Source organism: Mycteria americana, chromosome 9 (genome assembly GCF_035582795.1).
Source record: "Mycteria americana isolate JAX WOST 10 ecotype Jacksonville Zoo and Gardens chromosome 9, USCA_MyAme_1.0, whole genome shotgun sequence".
In the NCBI taxonomy this organism is placed as follows: Eukaryota; Metazoa; Chordata; class Aves; order Ciconiiformes; family Ciconiidae; genus Mycteria; species Mycteria americana.
This window is the reverse complement of record NC_134373.1, coordinates 2,466,240-2,485,617: the sequence shown is the minus strand read 5'-3', so window position 1 is coordinate 2,485,617 and position 19,378 is coordinate 2,466,240. Positions and strand designations below refer to the sequence as shown.

Genomic DNA, 19,378 nt, shown 5'->3' with positions numbered 1-19,378 from the left:
ACAAGGAGCAACCAGTTGACACCAAACAAGTTTGCCGGAGTCCCCAATTTCTGTAATCCCTTAATAAAACTAGTTCAGCCCCTGTGCCCAACAGTCACACTTAATAGTCGGGATAATTTTCCTAACACAGAAGCAGCCCACATGGTCCCATCCATCTGCCAACTAACTTTCCAGCTTAGTTCTTAAAACAAAATGGAGCATGCATTGCTAAAACAAGTCTACATGGATCTCAGGAACAGTTACCTCTGAAAAGACAAAATTAATGAACCACCAAAATATGTAAAGTGAGGCTATTCAAAAAGTAGTTCTACATTCTACAGACTTATCTCTGAACTGTACAATATAATACTATGCTGTATTTTCCATTTTCCACAAAATACTAACTAGATCCTACGATGGACGGTCTGGCTGTGCTGCTTTGGGCATGCGCACATACACAGCTCAACTAAGGGAAAGAAACAAAAGAGCTTGATATAAGCGAACAACATTGATTTACAAAATATACATTAAAGATTGCACTACCCCAAGACTAGGCATCATTAAAGTAACCATATGAGCAGGACAAGCAGCTTATATGTTCAAGGGATATTTTTATCCTTAGCAAAGGATTTGGGATGCCCAGATGCCAATAGCTATCCTAGCCCAATACTGCATCCAGCTAAGGTTTATATCCCTGAACAGGCATCTCAAAATACCCCGACTTGGCAGGCCTGACCATCCACCAGCAGTTGTAGTGACTGGCAGTAAATCAAGTTACCTGTTAAGCAATTCACTGTTTAAGACTGGTCAGCACACAGGCCAATCCCATCTTCGCAAAAACTGAAATAAAATTAGTAGCTTACAGATGGAGTTCGCTGCATGCTCAATGCTGACAGAAGTCTCATCACAAGAACGGGGCAAATGTTCCACCCTTAACGATCAAAAGTTTTCTTCTGCAACACCAAGGACTTACCGCTGCAATCAACCTCCTCAGATCAAATGCTATTTTCAAAATTAAATTAAATACATTTAGTTTAAGGATTCTCTACTTTATGGCAAATGAGAAAAAAACCCAAACGTGTAATTTTTAAAACTCGGCAGCAGCGCTGGATGTTTTCTAGCACAGGCAGGAATTCAGAAGACCAATGCCCACACTCATTCTGGCTTACTACACACATCATCCCCATCCATGCATGCAGGCTTTTAAACTCTGAATACACAAGTGCTAATCCCAGAGAAGCAAACAGTTTCAATAGGATTTGCATATGCGTACGGATTAGTTGAAAGGGAGCTATTTGCAAGGCATTTCAGAAATCGCTTTTGAAGAACAATCTATGCTAATAATAAACTTTGATGTTTAAAACGTGTTTGTTACACAACAGAGAACATTACAAAAGGATTATGTTTATTACACCAGTTTTAAATGTTTGATACCTCAGACAAAAGCATCCCTTTATTATAAGGGGGAAAGGCGAGCTATTCTCTTTAATAAATGTTACTAAATACACTGCAAACACACCCAGGAACAGACAAAAGTTATAGAAACTAAGAGATATAAATGTAACATCAGCATTTTGACCGAGTTTTTTGTTTGACAACTCAGATGAAAGAGCTTGAGTATGCTGTATGCCAGAAATCACAAATACGTAAGAGCAACAATCATTCTCCGGAACCTCAAGGGATGGCTAGAAATACCACGGCACGATCCACCAACAGAACAGTGCACGCCACGGCTGCTTCTCAACGTGAAGTCAGGTTTTCTCACAAGACTCCCCAGGCTTGGTATTGCCTCCTGCCTTTGTTCCGACAGCCTCTACTTTCTATTCTGACTGCTGGTTTTGTTTCCAGGTGTCCCAAAACACTCTGGTGATGCCCTGAGCAGGCTGGTGTTATTCTCACAGTCAGTTTTATAGCAAGGGATGGGGGGGGGGGGGCATTTTCCCTTGCATCTGTCTTGAGACAAGTGACCTTGCGCGTTAGGTCTTACTCTTTCATTCAGCAATGCTAAGCCAGCAAAGTCATTCTGTGCCAAAAAATTTGAAGTTAAATCCACAAAAGACAGTTAAAACCAATGACTAAGGGACAACATATTAGGCATAATTAAAGAAATCAAGCTTTAGACATTTCACGCTGCCCTCTGTATTTAAGAATTAGTTGGACAAGCTGTACAGCACACATGCTGTAAGGCAGCAGGGAGATGCTAACAGGTTTTAAGATTTGTCAATAAAAATTTAAGAAACAAAACAATCAGACTAAGAAATCATGCCATAATAAAGAGCACAGCAGTAAGAAGAGCAACGAAGATCTGCTAGCAAGGCAGACCATCCCCCAAAACGCAGCAAATGAGCCACAGTTTAGACAGGCCTCTTCAAAATAAAACAGATGCAAGTAAGAAAAGGGTTGTCGCTGTAATGAAGAAAATGTAAACTGGCACTTTAAGGAGCTCATGCTCTGCTGAAGCCCTTTTTGGCCCTTACCTAACCTTGTGGTCAGCTCCGCCACCCTCCATTACGGCATCATTAGCAACTGCAAAAGCAGGGTTAAAGAATCGTTTTGCTAGCAGATATTACCAAGCAGGTTTGGGTTTTTGTTTTTTGGGTTTTTTTTAATCCTCACTGTTGGATACCTCCCCCGCAACTGAGCCCTGTTAGCAGCCGTGCTGTTACCGTGTTACTCGCTACGCAATCAGTTTGCTGTTCAGGTCACTTGGCTCAAAAAGAATCGCAGAAATTGTCACTGCTCTTTTCAGCTTCTGTCACCAGCTCCACCAGGAGCTCCAGCATGATAAAATTTAGCAGAGGGATGTTTTTCCATAATTCAACCTCCGTCAAGCTGACAGGACATCTGACTTATTTCTATTCTGCTTCTCCTTTTTTCCCCCTCTATTGAGAATAAGGCTCTGCAAGATGCAAGACAATTTAGCAGCAGTGTTATTTTCCCAAGGTACTAAACACAACGGCAACACAAACGCGTAACGCAGACTGTAAAATGACAAAGCAGGAATAGATTAGAAATTAAAATCTAAGCACAAAAAATTGAAAGCGTGTTTCTGCACGATATTAAAAAATACCGTGCATTCAGAGAGGCTTATATCTACAATACCCTGCATTTAAAAAAAAGCAGCAGCTGATTGCTATCAGACTGTACACGATACTTGACAGGTAACAAAAACTGAGAGCAGATACCATCATCTTTTTGGGTATGCTTACAAAACTGAATGCTACCTCCATCTCTGGAGAAAGAACAATCACAGTCCTTCGGATTAGTGCCTATGGCCACATCAGCACACAGAACCAGAATTTAATCTATGGGTGCCATACAGACATTACTGACACATACATGTTCAACAGTAGTTTTTAATATTTGATGGAGGACAAATTAATGGGGGGGGACAGTAACAAAAATCACATTTTATTCATGGCACTGAACGCATAAGTAGATGAGGCAGAACACATCCAGAAACAAAATCTCCAAGTTTACAATACCAGCTGTAGAAAAGGCAGAGGTTTTAAAAAATAAGGAATTTTCAAACTTTCTCCCTCTGCCAGAATTTGTTTTCACTTTGGTTTTTGATGTTAATGGAAAACAATTCCTAATGGCTTGCAAGGCACTCCACGAATGTACTTATAATATTTTATCTCTCAAACACAACTTACATGATCCTATAAAATGCCCTGCTTATGCCTCTCACCCTCAGGTCTATCGCCAATAAAAAGCAATTGACCACCAAACAGCTATCATGCTTCCTGCCCCAGGATTTCTCTTCAAGTTCACATTAAAGCATATAAACCTACTGGACCAATCCTGAATCTTCAGTACTGGAAATATTACTCTTTCATATTTTGATGAAATGTATCAACATCCTCGTTTCCATCTAGTGAAGAACTGGCACGTGATGAAGTCTTTCATTTATTGCATTGTTCAGAAAACGTAGCAGCTGTCACCTACTGCGTAACATCAGTAGCCCTGCATCACCACCGTCCTCTAGGTTTCAAGTAATGTGCCTTACTGCATATGCTTCAAATTAAGACTTAAAGTGCGATAAAACTAACCCTATAAAATGTATATGTCACGTGAAAAAGTTCTACAGAGATTACTGTTTTCTACAAATAATGTAGTGAACGATACACTTACTGTAGCTAAAAACTAAATCTCCCTGGAACTTTTATTAGCAATACACAGCATTCAACTCCTCTGTACAAACTAGAGCACTTCTTAAATACCATACTCTGGACTATACCTCCTGATCCCACCATTGAATTCCAAGAATGAGAAAAACACATGCAGACATGTTGTCAGAAGATCTCTTTCTCTTCTTTCCTCCACTCACTTTTGAATCTGGGTGCAGATTTAAAGAAATCTGATGGAGTGGTTCAGGTCTCAAAGTCCTCAAAGCCTGCAAAGTCTCTGCAATTTTCATGAAAAGAGGCAGCCAGGCAAAGGACATGCGAGAATCCCAACAAACAGCATGGCTGTAACATCAAACAACTGCCAAGCATGAAGGAAACCACATACAAAAGAGACCTTGTAAGTGCCCAGGGACAACAGAAAAAAATCTTGTGCCATAACATATAAAAAGTATATATTTTCTGCTTAACTGAAATTCAAATCCAAGGAAATGGGGGCTCTAGGAGAGTCTGTTACATTGCTTACACAAATACCTGCCATCGTCCAGTCCAGTCCTGCTGATGTTAACTGCTCCCCACACTCGTCCTGTTTCTCCAGGAAGTGCTCAACTGGTAGAGCTCATTTTGAGACTTTCTATATGATATTGACTTCAGATATTAAATAATTTCCTCCTACTGACTAATGTGGGACCTTCCCATAACAACGTAAAGTCTGATTTATGATACCAGAACTGATGGAGAACATACCATCTAAGGGTATGGGTCTGAGAGATTAAATGGAAATCAGTATGTCCAGGGAGATATTCTGCAGAGACATAAAAGGAGCCACTACAAGACCACCGATTAAGTTAAATTCTTGTTTCCAGAACTGCATTAACTAAATCTTCTCATTTATTAATGGTGCATAAGAGTTAAAGGCAGGTATGAGGAAGGGCAAAGTTTCCTACTAAAAAACATCAAGTTCAGAATAAAATGTATGCAGAAACAGACTTTGCAAGACAAGCCGTATCAGATTTGTGTATTTATATCTTCTTTTCTACTGACTGTCATTACTAAATCCTTTGAATTTCCTGATTCAGTTATACAAAGCTCAGAAGAAAATTCTCTAAAGACAGTTCATAAGATAAATATTAACACCTATTTAAAACATGCTATATCTTCCCCAAGCAATAGAAAATAAGAAACGAAAGAATACCACATGGTGGCATTCAAGTAAAGAATTTACCCAAGTAGTGAATTACCGCTTCTGTGCTCGGCTACGGAATATTCCTGGAGAGATGGACAGCAAACCCAAGAGGCACATCCTCCACAAGCGGAAGGTCTTGGAGAGGGCTGCTCCCCTACATGTGGGCCTAATGTCCTACCGCCATGAAAGGGTAATGGGCTCTTCTGGTTGATTTTTTTTTTTTTTAAAATCAGGAAGCACATGAGGCATCTAAACAAAACATACTTCTCCCACATGCGATGAAGAAAAATTGAAATATGTAAACCTTTGTTGAACACTAACAGCCTAAACGTCACTGATGTTCAAATTTAAGAGCAATAACCAAGTGTAGAAATACTGCCCATCAGCGTCAGGAACGAAGCTGGTGACAGGGCAAGGCCTCCGCTGACAAGGCCATGCCTCAAATCCACACCAATCTAGGGGGGTTTGAGGAGGGAGGTGAAATCCTCCCCGTGTTACAGGGAGGTAAAGCCTCAGTCTCTACCCGCTCCAGATAACCTCAGCACCCCACAAAACCCGGGGCACCCAGTCGGCGCGCACAGCCAGGCTGCTGCTGAGCCCCTCTGGCCAGCCCTGAGGAGCGGCCCTAACCCATTCTGGAGCGAACCGCCCCACGTTCTCAGCCCGCAGGACGCCAGCTGCCACCCGGGCCCCCCGCACAGGCCTTCAGTGGGAGGAACGGGGCTGGTGGTGAGGAGAAGTACTCGGGGACAGCCTTCGCGTCTCCGGTGAGGAGGCAGGCGCGGGCGGGAGGGCGTCACGGCCCCAGGGCCTCAAGGGCTTCAGAGCCCTGTCAGGCCCGGGGGCCGCTGGGGCAGGCGGGGAGCGGCCTGGCTGGTGGCACCCAGCTGGGGCCAGCTGCTCCTGCCGTGCCTTACTGATGGTGAAATGCCACATGAAAGCGTTAATTTTATGTTCCTTTACACACCAGTAAAATGAATGGGGTATGAGAGTGCGTTGCTTCAGGCTAAGCCGTAGTATACTAAGGACAAAAATGACATCTCTTTTATTTCTCCTTCTTAAAAAAGTAAAATACAAATATCTGGACCTAACAGCCAAAAAGATTTTTTTCCAGTATTGTTGCAGCATGGAAGAGCATGTCAAAGTTTTACCAGGCTGATCCAGTCCATCTTTGACTAGCCTAACTAACGAGTAATCAGTCTATCTTTGACTAGCCTAACTAACGAGTAAATCAGTCCATCTTTGACTAGCCTAACTAACGAGTAAATCAGTCCATCTTTGACTAGCCTAACTAACGAGTAATCAGAGCGGCATGTCGCTTCGGATGCAGCACCGCAGCCGTGAGCGCTCTCCGAAAGGTCACCGCTGCGCCTTACCGACATGAAAGGAATTCCAGGAGCCAGAGGACCTGCTGCCCAGCTCTGCACCGCACTTGGCTGCCCACTGCCCCGGCCTCCCGCGCCCAAACTGAAGGAGCCTTCGGGCCATATCTAGTGCAAGAGTGAATATTGCCTCGTCCCAAAATAGCTGTCAGCAGAATAGGACTGAGACTTTATTTACTTCCCATTAGACTGATTAACATTTCCTAATGAAAATACATCTATAAAAGCTGACTTGATAATACTGATAGCAAGTGACAGCCCTTCCCCGCAATCCAGCTGTACGAGGATTAATTTGTCATCTTCCATCCCTTAACGGAAAATTCGTACTTCAAGGTACCCCCCCTTTTAGACACAGTTGTTCAACGTAACATCAGAAATATTATTTGGAAATAAAATATTTCTGGTAAATGTTTACACACACAGACACACTCCATAATAAAAGATGAGTTTAATTTGCAAATAAAGCATCCAAAAACAACGGCAACAGCACAGCACCAGAGCTAAAGGTCCAAATTGTGAGGCAGCAATGGCCTCTGCCATTATATACCTGTAACTCCTGCCTCAATATTCACAGGTTTATTGCTATTTGGGGAATTTTTATTTCAAAATTTGTGTGTTACAGCCATCCGTACAAGGTAAAACCTCCCAAATCTGTGTTTGACGACTCATGTAACAGATACGTATATCCTACTACATGCACAATAGAATGTGGTATTTGAGTTTTCACCTTCTCCCTTGTTTAGGACACATGCCAAAGTACTAAAAGCCAAACCCCAACCCTGAATAAACCCCAACCCTAACCCTAATGCATTTTTCCTAAGACAGACATGGCAGCAGCAATGCCATCCATGGTATCTGAGACAAATCAGTTGCATCAGAAAGCTTCCACCAAATGCTTTTTCACAGGATGCAATTTGTCTAATAGTACCGTAACAAGGAGGCTCTAAACTTTAACGTTGCAGAAACCCCTTTCCAAAAAGTTTCATCCGTAACATACACACACACACACGTATGTCTATACACACACACACAAATACATACGTATATACACATACATAAAAGAAATACAGTTCTATGTATTCCTACCACCTACACAAGTGGATCAGGCTGCAAGTCCTTAAGATTGGCTTAATCTCCCAAAAATTAAGAAGTTTTGAAGTTATAATACTAACATGCCTCACCAGTAAGTTTTCAGCATTTTGCCTTACACGTACAGAGTTACAGTAGTAGGTCACCGCAATATAAAGGATTGCCACAATCAAAGTGTATGCTGAAAGATGTAAATATCTTCTACTTTGATCACTAGCTGGTGTACAACTGAAGTGAACTGCTAAGCTACAGTAACAGACTCAACTCGGAATCAAAATGATATGCAAGCCCTTTTCTTTCACTCCCAGTGATGCAACCTATACTGATGGTAAAATTTTATCCTCTAAATTTGAAGATTTGTTTTCCCTTTGCGACGTCAGAGAATTGCATAGCATGCAGTTAAATGGGTCAAAGAAAATGCGAACATAAAGCAGGGAAAGACGTGCAATTATGAATACATCATGAACAAAAATAAAAGCAATTCTTATGCATTAATGGTACATCAAGCTAATTCAAGAAGGCTAAAATCATTAAAAAGGCATCCTGGGGCAGTACGTAGTCATTACAATACTGCACTGACAAGAAATATTAAAATAATCATTTCCAATGTCATTGATAAAATCCATTCTGATAAGTAGGAAACACCCCCCCCCCCCTAATTCTTAATTGGGAAATCTGAAGTAAAATGGGTATCAGCATTCGATCTTATTTTTAAAACTTAATTCCCTTTTCTGACAATTCTCAATTCCAAATATCAAAAGCTAAAAAAGAATTTATTACCACCATCGCTGGGCACATTGCTGAGCTAATCCCATGGAACCTGGAATTTTACTTTTCTATTTCAGACAGAAATTCAGGGCGTGCTCATACAACTCCAACTTCAAACAGCATCAGAGATTAGACCCAAGTGGGACAATGCTGAAGGTTAAAAACAGCCCTCTAAAATGTTCAAAATCCTGCTTCGCTTTAGAGTACAAACTTTTACAGCTGATTGTCAGCTGATCGTCACACCACAGGATGCCTGAATACTTATCGCACTTAGGGAATTACAAAACTGTATCACACTATCAAAATAGTTTAATTTGTAAATTATTATTAGGGTATGGGAAAACGAGCAACTCATCATACACGCATTTCAAAGGACTAAGAACCACCATCCTGACAACTGCTCTTCACAAATCATGTTTTTCAGCTTCTTAAAACATTGAAGAACAGTTATCTAAAAATACATAGATGTACATTAATTACACATCAGCGTTCATAAAAAATATCTGCAAACAAAAAGTGAAGTATTATTGTAAAGCAGTGCTCGTGTTGCAAAAATATGACCCTCCTCTGTTACACGCAATAGCGAGCTTAACTGTAATGAAAGCATTGTAAACAATGTGTTTGGATTTAACTAGAGAATAAAGCACCAGTTTCATCACAACAACCATTCCAGTTAAATTATTCTACTACTCAACTGGGGAAAACAGGAAACGAGTTATAAGAGACAAAAGTCGTAACAGATGACCGCTACCAGAGTTCAGTGGGTGCTTGCAGGGGCAAACATTAGAAATTTAATTTCTAGTGTGTGTCCAGTGAAGAAGTGAGTAGAACACCCTTCAATGCCATTTCCATTTTCTTCATCCAAAAGGTAGGTCTACATCACATCAAGGCAGAAAACGGAAAGAAGAAACCAGATTTTAGAAAAATCTTGTAAACCAGCACCTTTTGTAACAAAACTGCTAACTGGTATGTTAAAGAAAAGTCTGCTGTAACTAGGACTGGTAACAGACAGGGGTTTGGACACTGGAAGCTGACAGACAGTTTCAGATTTACCAACTCACTGGCAGTTCAAAATTCCTGAAAAACAGAAGAGGGAAAGGAAGAATAGGGTGCATTTGGACCACAAACTGTATATGTAAATCACAGCTGATGCAAACCACTGCAGAGTGTTTGACTTGATTAAAACAGGACTCGTCGTGTGCAAAGTGAGAGCACTAAAGCTAACATGACTAAACCAAACCCAGTCTCACCCATCGCACCTCTTACAATATCTACGTTTTCAAACAAAAACAAAACGAAAAAAATCCCCAAAAACCAAAAACACACCACCCATTGCAATCAACATTATCCTAAAAATGTAAAAGAAGTGAAGTGTTCATCAAAGCTACAAGCCAGCAAAAGCCGTGGGACCTTGGTCAACATGGTGAAATACCCTCACAGACCTACCAAAGCAAACACTTGGAGCATCTAAACACCAAGCATTACCTACCCTGGAATAACATAAATAGTCATTAAATCCTATACCTAAATCCCAAGAACAGATACCCGTCCAGCTGGGAGCAAAGTCTAGAAACAGTTTCAATACACAGAAAGCAGTCTTAATAGGTATAGTAGCTCCATGTCTTGCATACCGCTACTGACTTGTCAACAACTATTCTTCCTCACCTACAAACAATAGAAAACCCTGTCTTATCCATTCATCTACTAATGAAATGCAATAATTGGTCTGTACCCCTTTCAAGTTTGCTGAAAAATGCGGTTAATTTACGAAGGCTGCTGGCACTGACTCAGGGTTTCCTCAAAATAATAAGAAATGCTTAGAGCATACTGGATGAAGAACTACTTAGCCTGTCCCTCCACCCCTCACCCCTTCTTTTTCTTGTTCATTGACAGCATTCACATCAAGAAGTGCTTTTTCAAGTCAGACTAGGCTTTCTGATCTTGGATAATCGGCTCCATTTATTCTGCAGAGGATCTGAACACAAAGAGAAGTTATTAACCAATGCTGTGTGCGTGCTGCTTGCATTTGAGCAAACAGGGCTCAAAAGTCCCTCGACTGGGACCAAACAGGCAGTCCCTCAAAAGGCTGTATTGCAGAATTCACTTGCATTTAAAAAATAAAATTAAAAAAAAAAAAAATATATATATATATATAAATGAGGTCCAAGTTACGCAACCACGCAGATGTTTGGTTCCCTTGTTAAAGAGGGGCCCGATTCCTTTAGCACAAGATGAGAAAGAGCCACTCCAGTTTAACAGCAGCTTCAGAGAAGATGCGATACTAAGCCAAAGCCAGCAAGGTAACAGACTGGCTGCACGCAGCCAGCCTCACAAAGCACTCGAGTGCTCGACAGCTGACGTGCCAGCGATGCCAAGTCACAAGCCGCTGCGGGGAATTGTACTGAATCACGTCAGGTGTGGTTGTGTACACTGTTTATTCCATGCCTATCATCATACAATGAAGTTGGAACAAAAATGGAGCGTGTGTGCGTGAGCGTGTAAAACTAGAGTACGTTTGATCGTACTAGCTTTTATTTTCTCTTGAATACAGTTTCACCAGAGATGTAACCTGTTCTTTGCCCAAAAAGTAAAAAAATGCAAATTTATTGTCCTGAGTCAGAAGCTGTCACAGTATTAATGGTCACTAAAGCAATGGTGATATAGCCAGCACCTACAGCGCTGCCTGGTGCCAAGTGACAGCCCTCCCCAACACACCACCTATCCCCCAAAAGTCAGCCTGCTGATGTACCTCACAACGATATTTCACGTCCTTTTCCTAGAGGAAAGATAATTTACAAGTTTTCTTCAAACTTCTGCACTTCTACCCCTTGCCTTTCAAAGGTCTGCACATAGACTACATGAACCCTCTGAAGAAGCCACTAAAAAACGTCGTTAAGCCCACACTGAACCCGAACATCCTAGAGGTGCACAAACCAAGCTGTCTAATCAAGTGCTCCCTAACTTGCACCGTTCATGCACACCCCCTCATTTAATGGGTTTAAGAAGTTGCTTTGTTTCCTGCTGAAACAAACAGCAAAAATTATCAGCAATTGGATTTGGTCCCAGTCTGGCAACTGTAACACATTTATACAGAAGCATTCCTAATCCTATTAGTTGGCAAATATTAAATAGCTGGTTAACTGCCATGTAGGTAAAACAAAACCTTGACATTTCTTAAACACATGATGTTCGTCAAGTCTTTCTACTTAGTACTGAAATTTAGCAGAGACACAAATAAGCTTCCTGGAGGCTTACAAGTTGATCACACTAGCCTTCTGCCAAGAGACTTCTCTCTCAGAAGGTCCCTGAGGGAAAGGAAGAAGAAAAAGTAGACTGTACAAAGATCCACAAACACCACGACTTGGAATATATAATTAAAAATCTAACTATAGCTAGCACTCAAAAATAAATGTACTAACAAAAACCCCTAATGGTTCTTTGAAACTCATATTCAAAATAGAAAATCTAGGCACTGAAAACAGTAATCTCTGCAACTAGTTCCAACAAAAACAGTGAGCAAAGCACAAAGATACAGCTTTAAATGCTCTTCTCTGAAATCCTGCCAACAGGATAGGTAAAAACACCCTTATTTGGATTTAAACCTAGTGCAGTGCATGTCAGTATTTTCCATTTAAAAATTAGAATGTTTTGCTTACTTTTTTTAATTTTAGCTGCCTTTGTACACATCTCTGATAGGTACTGATGTGACACCGTCTCACATAACCACAGACGGCGCAGGTCTTTGCAATGAAAAGCTGGCCACAGAAAAAACCCCAGAACTGAGGAGCTCTGAGAAGTTTTCCAACATAATTACAAAGGTTTTTACACGCAGAAGGATTGCTGCGATGAAGAGCTGACAAGTTCAGCCACTAGACAACCATGGTTAGAAGAGAAGACAGCAAAGCCCCAAGACACCTGGCTGAATTTCCACTAGAGGGTGCACAAAGCCCATCTCATACAGCGAAGGCCAAGTTCAGCATCGCTTCTCCAGCCACAGAAGTTCTTCCAAGGAGTAACTGTTCCAAAATAGTTACAGATGGTCAGAAAGAACTTTTGTGGTTTGTTTTTTTTTTTTTTTTTTTTTTTTGAGATGGTACACAATGATCCCAAGTACCTCCTACAAGGCAAACTAGAACGCTGCTGTTAATGACGTTTTAAATAACTGTTAAGCAGCCAACTTTACTCCTAAACCCCTATACAGGAGTATCAACTTCTAACACTCCGTGAACACCATGAGTTACTTCTCATGATTACCCTACTCCTATCAATTTTTTTCTATTTATTCTCACTTTCTCAAATGTGCAAGACAGTTTTCAACTACTTTGCACAAAGAGCCTCTCAACGTCTCCATGAGCACTGAATCGAAAGAAAAGAAAACTTTGCTAAAATAAAGCAAGCACCAAAGAAAACTGAAAAATAAATGAAGACTAAATAAAGTAGCTTAAGATGCTTAAGACTAAAGGTGCTGGTAGAGAATACAACAGTGTACACATGCTGTGTTCAGCATAAAGAGCCTTCTACTGCACTTAGGATAATATAACAAAACAAATTCCTAAAAACGAGCGTTTTCTTTAACTAAACATTAACGAATACTTGCAAAACAGGCAAGTACCTGAGCTATCAGACATCAGTGGTTATTTAAAAACCCAGCTACAGTACTGTGTGATATGCTGGACGAAAAAAGTAATCTTTACCATCTTGGAAGACTCGCTCCACATTGAGTCCGTAAGTAGCACAGGTTTCGTAGTAAGTGCATCTCTTGAGATCATTCGATAACTTCCTTGCTCTGGCATCGTCTATGACACGGGGATTACTGGAACTTATAGCATCTACAGCAACAGCAGGGAAAAAAAAAATACATATTTATATATAATTCGAAAACCTCATCTTACAATAATCACCCAAGCAGTGAATTTAAGTATAAACCATGAGACACTTGGAATTTTTAGAAAACAACAAGGGTGCACATCACTCTGATTTTATATTTCGTTACTAAAGTCACCAGCACACTGATCGATTCCAAAAACCAGGAAAAACCTAAAATGCTTTTTGCTTACCTTAAATGTATATTTAGGTCGCTAGTTGCAAAAAATACACAATCACATGAAAGAACATGAGCTCTGATGTAAAATATACTTCAAGAAACAAGTGGGTGATTATTATAAACATATCAAATGATTTTTAGGCCTCCTATAAATTTCAGCACTGGCTTACAAGTAACCTTCACCTGCAGAGTGTGAAGCAGAAAACAGGACACGTCCGTAAGGACAGGAACATTTTCAGTAGAGAAACAATGGGATGGGGGGAGAAATGGTACCAGGTATGACTGCAACACTCGGGGAAAGCGTTAGATTTGCACTAAAGAGATGCTTTTCTTTAAAAAAACCTAGCCAACACTAAGACAACTGGGGAAAAAATCATCACGGCAGATAAGAAACAACAAAGCTGTACAGGACTGCCATTACCGTGTTGCTAAAAATCTAGGGTCCAGTTCTTCCCTCAGTTCCTCATGTAAATCTGCCCCGTGTGCTTATTTTCGGTCCTTCCCATTTTTGAGGCTAGTTCTCTCGGTGTTTTGCCCTGGCACAGAGCACCAGCCAACGGTGTGCTAGCGAGGCCGGGCTGGAGGCAAAGCACTCTGGCTGCTAAACCCCAGCCCTGAACCGGCGGCACACGCTACGCCTCGGTCCAGGCAGACACTCGCCAGTTTAACACGAAACTGAGATTTTTCATGTAGTCACAGGTTGCATTGTTGAGCTTGCTTCCAAGCCACAGCCAGCACTGGACCCAGGAAACTCTTCGTGAATGACTTTGAGTCTCAAACCTTGATGTAAAGGCACCCATGAGACATTGTACGAACATACTGCAAAGCCAATAAATATGATATTTTTCTAAACAAATAATAATACTTTGTACGCCTCTGTAAGAGCTACTTTTCATGCATGCTTTCTAACTCCAATTTCTAGAGCTTACCCATAGGAGCTGAAAAAACCCCTTACACCAGAAAAAAAATAACCAGCCTGCTAACAGATGAAGGAGAAATTTCTTCATTGCTACTCTATCACAGCGAAGAACTCTGCAAAGGTTATACTGCTCGACTGTTTATAAAGTGATAAGGCTATGAACAAATCTTAAAAAGCAACTTTTTTTCCCAGAAGTATCGTGGTAACTCTTAGCTCTGGCAAAAAAAAGTCTTAAGACGAGACAGCAGTACTACCTATTCTACAAACTCCGCAGCTACCACCTGGCCACCGCGACAGGCACCGATTTCAGAAAGTTCTCCTACAAATCCGCTCCTTTCCGTGGTAGCAACACTGTCTTCGCTCTTAGGGAAAAAAGCATCACTTTAAGAGGAGCATGAGGTCAGCGCCTATTGCAACGCTGTGATTGAGGCTCAGCTCTGGGCGCGACGCGGCCGCATCTCAACTGACGTTATCGCTACCTGCTCGTGAGATGCGATTAATAAAACCGGAGCAGTTAGTTGGAAAGCTAACGGCAGATGTTTTTCCCATCAGCAGAGGGCGCTGAAAACATTTATTCAGAAAGGAACGGATTCGCAACACCTCGGCTTCAAACCCTTTGGCTTCTGAAGCCAGTTCAGCGCTCCAGCCTGGCCCGCCGCAGAACAACGAGGGCGAGAAGGATGCCTGGAAGCATCAGGCCAGTGCTAACGTTTTGGGGGAAATGTCGTTTCATGGCTCATTTCAAGAATACTGGTCAAAACCAACAAACTAGATGTCAAACGGGTATATTTCAAATATATTTTTAACAGATATATTTACATATTTCATATATTTTATCTCACTGCAATGTTTGACAGTCGATGTAGTTAAAAAGCTGTATTTTTTCCCTGATGCTTACTCCCAGAATTAGCAGTATTTCCATCTTAAGCCACATTTTAAAAAATCCCCTTTCTACCAGTGCTGCTACAGCGAACTGTGAAAAACCAAATTCCTTTCTGGTAATAGCGGGAATGAGGTGGAAAACCATACCCCAAAGCGTCCGAAGTGCAGAAAGGGAAGCACCTCCGGAAAACCCCCTCTCCCTTTTCCACTCCGGTTTTAAGCTGACGGCGTGGCCCTTCAAAGCAGTTCATTTCTGCTTTTTGGCTGTAGTTTCTGCTATCCTAGGACTTTTTGTGTACCTACTTCCCTTTTCATTTTTTGTCATCTGGTTCCGCCTAAAGCCCAGCTGCGATTCCTCCTTCCGTGCTGCCCACGCTTCCCCTGCCCTCACGTGGCAGCGCTGGTGGCACAGCTCTGCAGGCAGGCAGGGGAAAGCAAATCGCTCTCTGACCAGAAGGCTGACAAAAGAATAAGCTGAGAAAGCACTGAAAAGCTTCACCATCACCAAAACCAGTGGCGCACACTAAAAGGGAATATGCCCGAAGTCAAATCTACAAGAGCAACTTGCAACACTCGTCTTCACCCTCTATCACAGCGCAGTAACCTGACAATATATTGAGAGCAATGCTTCACCATGAAGGAACTCACAAAAATGTCGTACTGTGCTTCCAAAACAGCAGCTCTATAAAGTAAGTCTGAAGTCTGGCACCTACACAGGAACTCCTCATTTTTGGTAAGAATTATCACAGGAGGGACATCTACATGGCTAGGTACAGAACAGCCTCAACTCTCACGTGTCTGCTCCCTGCAGCAAACCGACCACAGGATGAGAAACTGCTGAAACATTACTGAGATGCACTGACAAAACAAGGCAGGGAATATCCAACAGACAGCTCAGATGCAAAAGAAACTGAAATATTGCTGGTACCTTTCCCTTGCCACATTGCCCCATAAGATAGCTGTGGCTAGCTGCTGCTCCAGAAGGAGTTTTGGAAAAACAGAATTGGGGGGAGTTGTTTCAGGAGGCTAAAAGCTACGCTCCCATTTGGTTTGAAGAATGGTATACCTGAGGGATTGCACAAGGGCACAGTTCCGTTCTGTTTCTTAACACAGTGTTGCAGGTTTTCGATCCCTGATCCATCTGCCTCCTAGGAATGCCAAGGTATTGATCACTTCTAGACAGCCAAGCTAAAGGAAACCAGTCTCACTTCAGAACTTCATTACACAACCGACTCACCTGCCCAAATTGAACATTAGCATCTCCCTGCTGATCAAGAAACCCACCGTGACTGGCAAGCACTGAAAGCATTTTTTTAAATGTTCTTCTAAGTCATCGTTGCTAAAGCCCTACGCTCCCTCTCCCAAGGGCGCCGCATGGACGTTCGTCTGCCATCTCAAAGCAGTCCTCGCAATGCCACGGCCCTGTAGCAAGCCAGCCGAGGAAGCCCAGATGGCAGACCACCACCCTGCTGATTAACCGGCACTGTATCCACGAGCTCTCGTCATCAGATGAGTGGCGGTGCTGCCGCAAGAGAGGGGAAGAGACAGGACATGGCTTTGCCAGCTTGGAACAGTCTATATGGTCACAGAAATACACTCGTAAATCAAGACTGCACTTACCCTGGGTTCCCACTAGTACCATTGGAATTTCACTAGTGTTACGATAGTTAGCCATACGGCTGTAGTAGTGGTAAACAGTCTGGAAGCTAATTTCATCTTCCAAGCTGAAGACAAATATAACGGCATCCACCCACATGGCAAACTGCAGAATAAAAATGGAAAAGGCATACTGTGAGAAAAGCAGTGAAGAGGAAAAAACAGAGAGAGAAACATTCTTACCTTACTTGGAGGGAAATACACATCATCAGAGAAACTTTGTCAGTGACAATAACCAAGGCCTTAAAAGTGGCATATCGTTACTAAAATGATGAATCAACATTCATCACTCTGCAAGTGACAGGGATCTGGGACACACAAAGGTTCTTCCCCACGCTCACAACTGCATCTCTTCTTCACTGGTATATGGTATTACAAGCCCAACTACTATCAGTGCACATTGGTTTTGATTCAGGGAAAAAGAAAACATCGCAGCCTCAGATTTCTGAATTTGTGAATTATGAACGAAAACCACTTATCTCTAGGGACTTGGGTGCCCTCTTTAGTGTGTTATTTCCCCACCCTGTGCTTTACATGCATGCATGCTGATGTTTCTGTTAATGCCAGGACAAGTATTATGGTTGTGGTTTTACAGACATTGCTAATAATTCTCACATCTTGATCAATGTCCAAAAACATTAATTTCAAAATTTCCAATTTTCCACTACACAGACACTCTAACTGAGCAAACGGTACCGAATCTCTCATTCGGCTGTCAGCGTGAAAGCAAACTATTCTCTCTTGGCATCAGTCATCTGCTAAAAGACAGGCATATACACAGGCCAAGGCAAGGTGCTGCTTAAGGGACCATGCAAGTGAGAAAGTTTTAGCTCACAAGTGGAATAAGACTGTTTAAACACATTTAACATAACAGTAAACGTATACAGGACATCAAAAAAAGACTGAAGTTCAGCTTACCTCACTGCCTTTATTTTTCCCTAAGTGATTCCATTCCTACCCAAATTTAGACCAATGGAAACAAGTTTCAGCCATCGCTATTCATACTTTTTATTTTATTACTACTACAATACGCCAGGTAGACTGGGGAAACACTGAACATACAGAGAGCTGCAAAAAGGCTCATTTGGGAAGCGTTTATATACATTTTGCTGAGTTTTATGAGACCAGCGTAGGTCTGTAAGCTCTTACTTCAGCCCTACCAACTCTTGCAGTTTTGTTTCTGCTCTTGCAGTATTTAAACTGCTTCGCTCACTCGTTTGTAGATTCACACAATCTCAGCTTTTAGTAAGGCATCCCAAGCTGGCACATGCAAAGGGAAGACAAAAGAGCGAGCAGCATGAAGTTACATACTGAAGTTGCTGAGCTCATTACATTTTCGTCTTTCAGAAGCAGGGGCTAGTAGTACTTCTTGCCTATTCTTCATACAGCACATTAGCTAATAATTGAAGTTAATGTGCATATTTATGACTGTATTGTACTTGAAACCAAACACGTCTCTTATGGTTACAGCATAAAAATAGCCAAAAATGTTTTGAGGTTTTCAAGACAGTCAGGAGGACAATCATCTAGATGTTAAGGACAGGCTATCTACACACAGCATAGCTACTGCCAGAATAAGGTCAGCTACCACACTATTAAATTTGAACTATTCAAACCAGAAGACCTAACCAAAGGAACCAGAGACAGCGTCATTACTGTGGACTTGGGTTTGGGTCTTATTATAAAATGGTTCTCGCTGACTGGACTCAGCAGCATCATGCCAAGAACTCTTCCTTACAGCTACAACATCCTTAAAGCATCAGTTTGGAAGCTAACAGTCTCTCTAAATTTTTTTAATCTTTCATCAGTGTGTAGCAGCAGCCTTCTAATGAAGATTATTAAAAAATCCAGAGGGTGGTTATTCAGTGCAGTGCCCTCCAGACACAAAATACTTCCAGTAATTTCTTACCTCTCTTTTTATATTAAAATAAGTTTAAGCTTTGTGGATGCCAGACCTGTGATATTAAAAACCAAAGGAATTTTGGAAAACACGCACAAGGTCTGGAAAGGCAGGATGTCTCATCCACACCACTGTGCAGAGAACAGCTTGAAATAAGGAGGATAGCTCAGCTGCTGATATACAAATCCATCTTCAGACTTACTACTGTGACTGAGCAGATCTGTTTGTTCAAGGTAAGTCCAAACAAAACCAAACCATAAACGAAAGTTCTAAATTTAAAAAAAAAATGGCACGTGACAGCTCATTTTAGTTCAGTTACGTTAATCAGGTTTTACAATAGGAGACCACTACATTTGTAACAGATCACAGCAAGAACAAAATCAAACCTGAAGAACAAAAGAAATGGTCAATATTCATAAACTTGGACGGTGGCAAGACTGAAGCAG

General features: G+C 41.5%; 1 protein-coding gene across 3 annotated transcripts in view; it reads right to left on the bottom strand.

The window, feature by feature from the left end:
- AGAP1 (ArfGAP with GTPase domain, ankyrin repeat and PH domain 1) overlaps positions 1-19,378 on the bottom strand; it is a 386,681-nt gene that overhangs the window by 216,935 nt on the left and 150,368 nt on the right. For all 3 annotated transcript variants that reach the window (XM_075511168.1, XM_075511170.1, XM_075511169.1), the window contains exons 5-6: positions 16,997-17,138; positions 13,226-13,360 (exon numbers count right to left, since the gene is read on the bottom strand). In XM_075511168.1, coding sequence (XP_075367283.1) covers positions 13,226-13,360; positions 16,997-17,138 — 277 coding nt within the window. The remainder of the gene's footprint in view (positions 1-13,225; positions 13,361-16,996; positions 17,139-19,378) is intronic.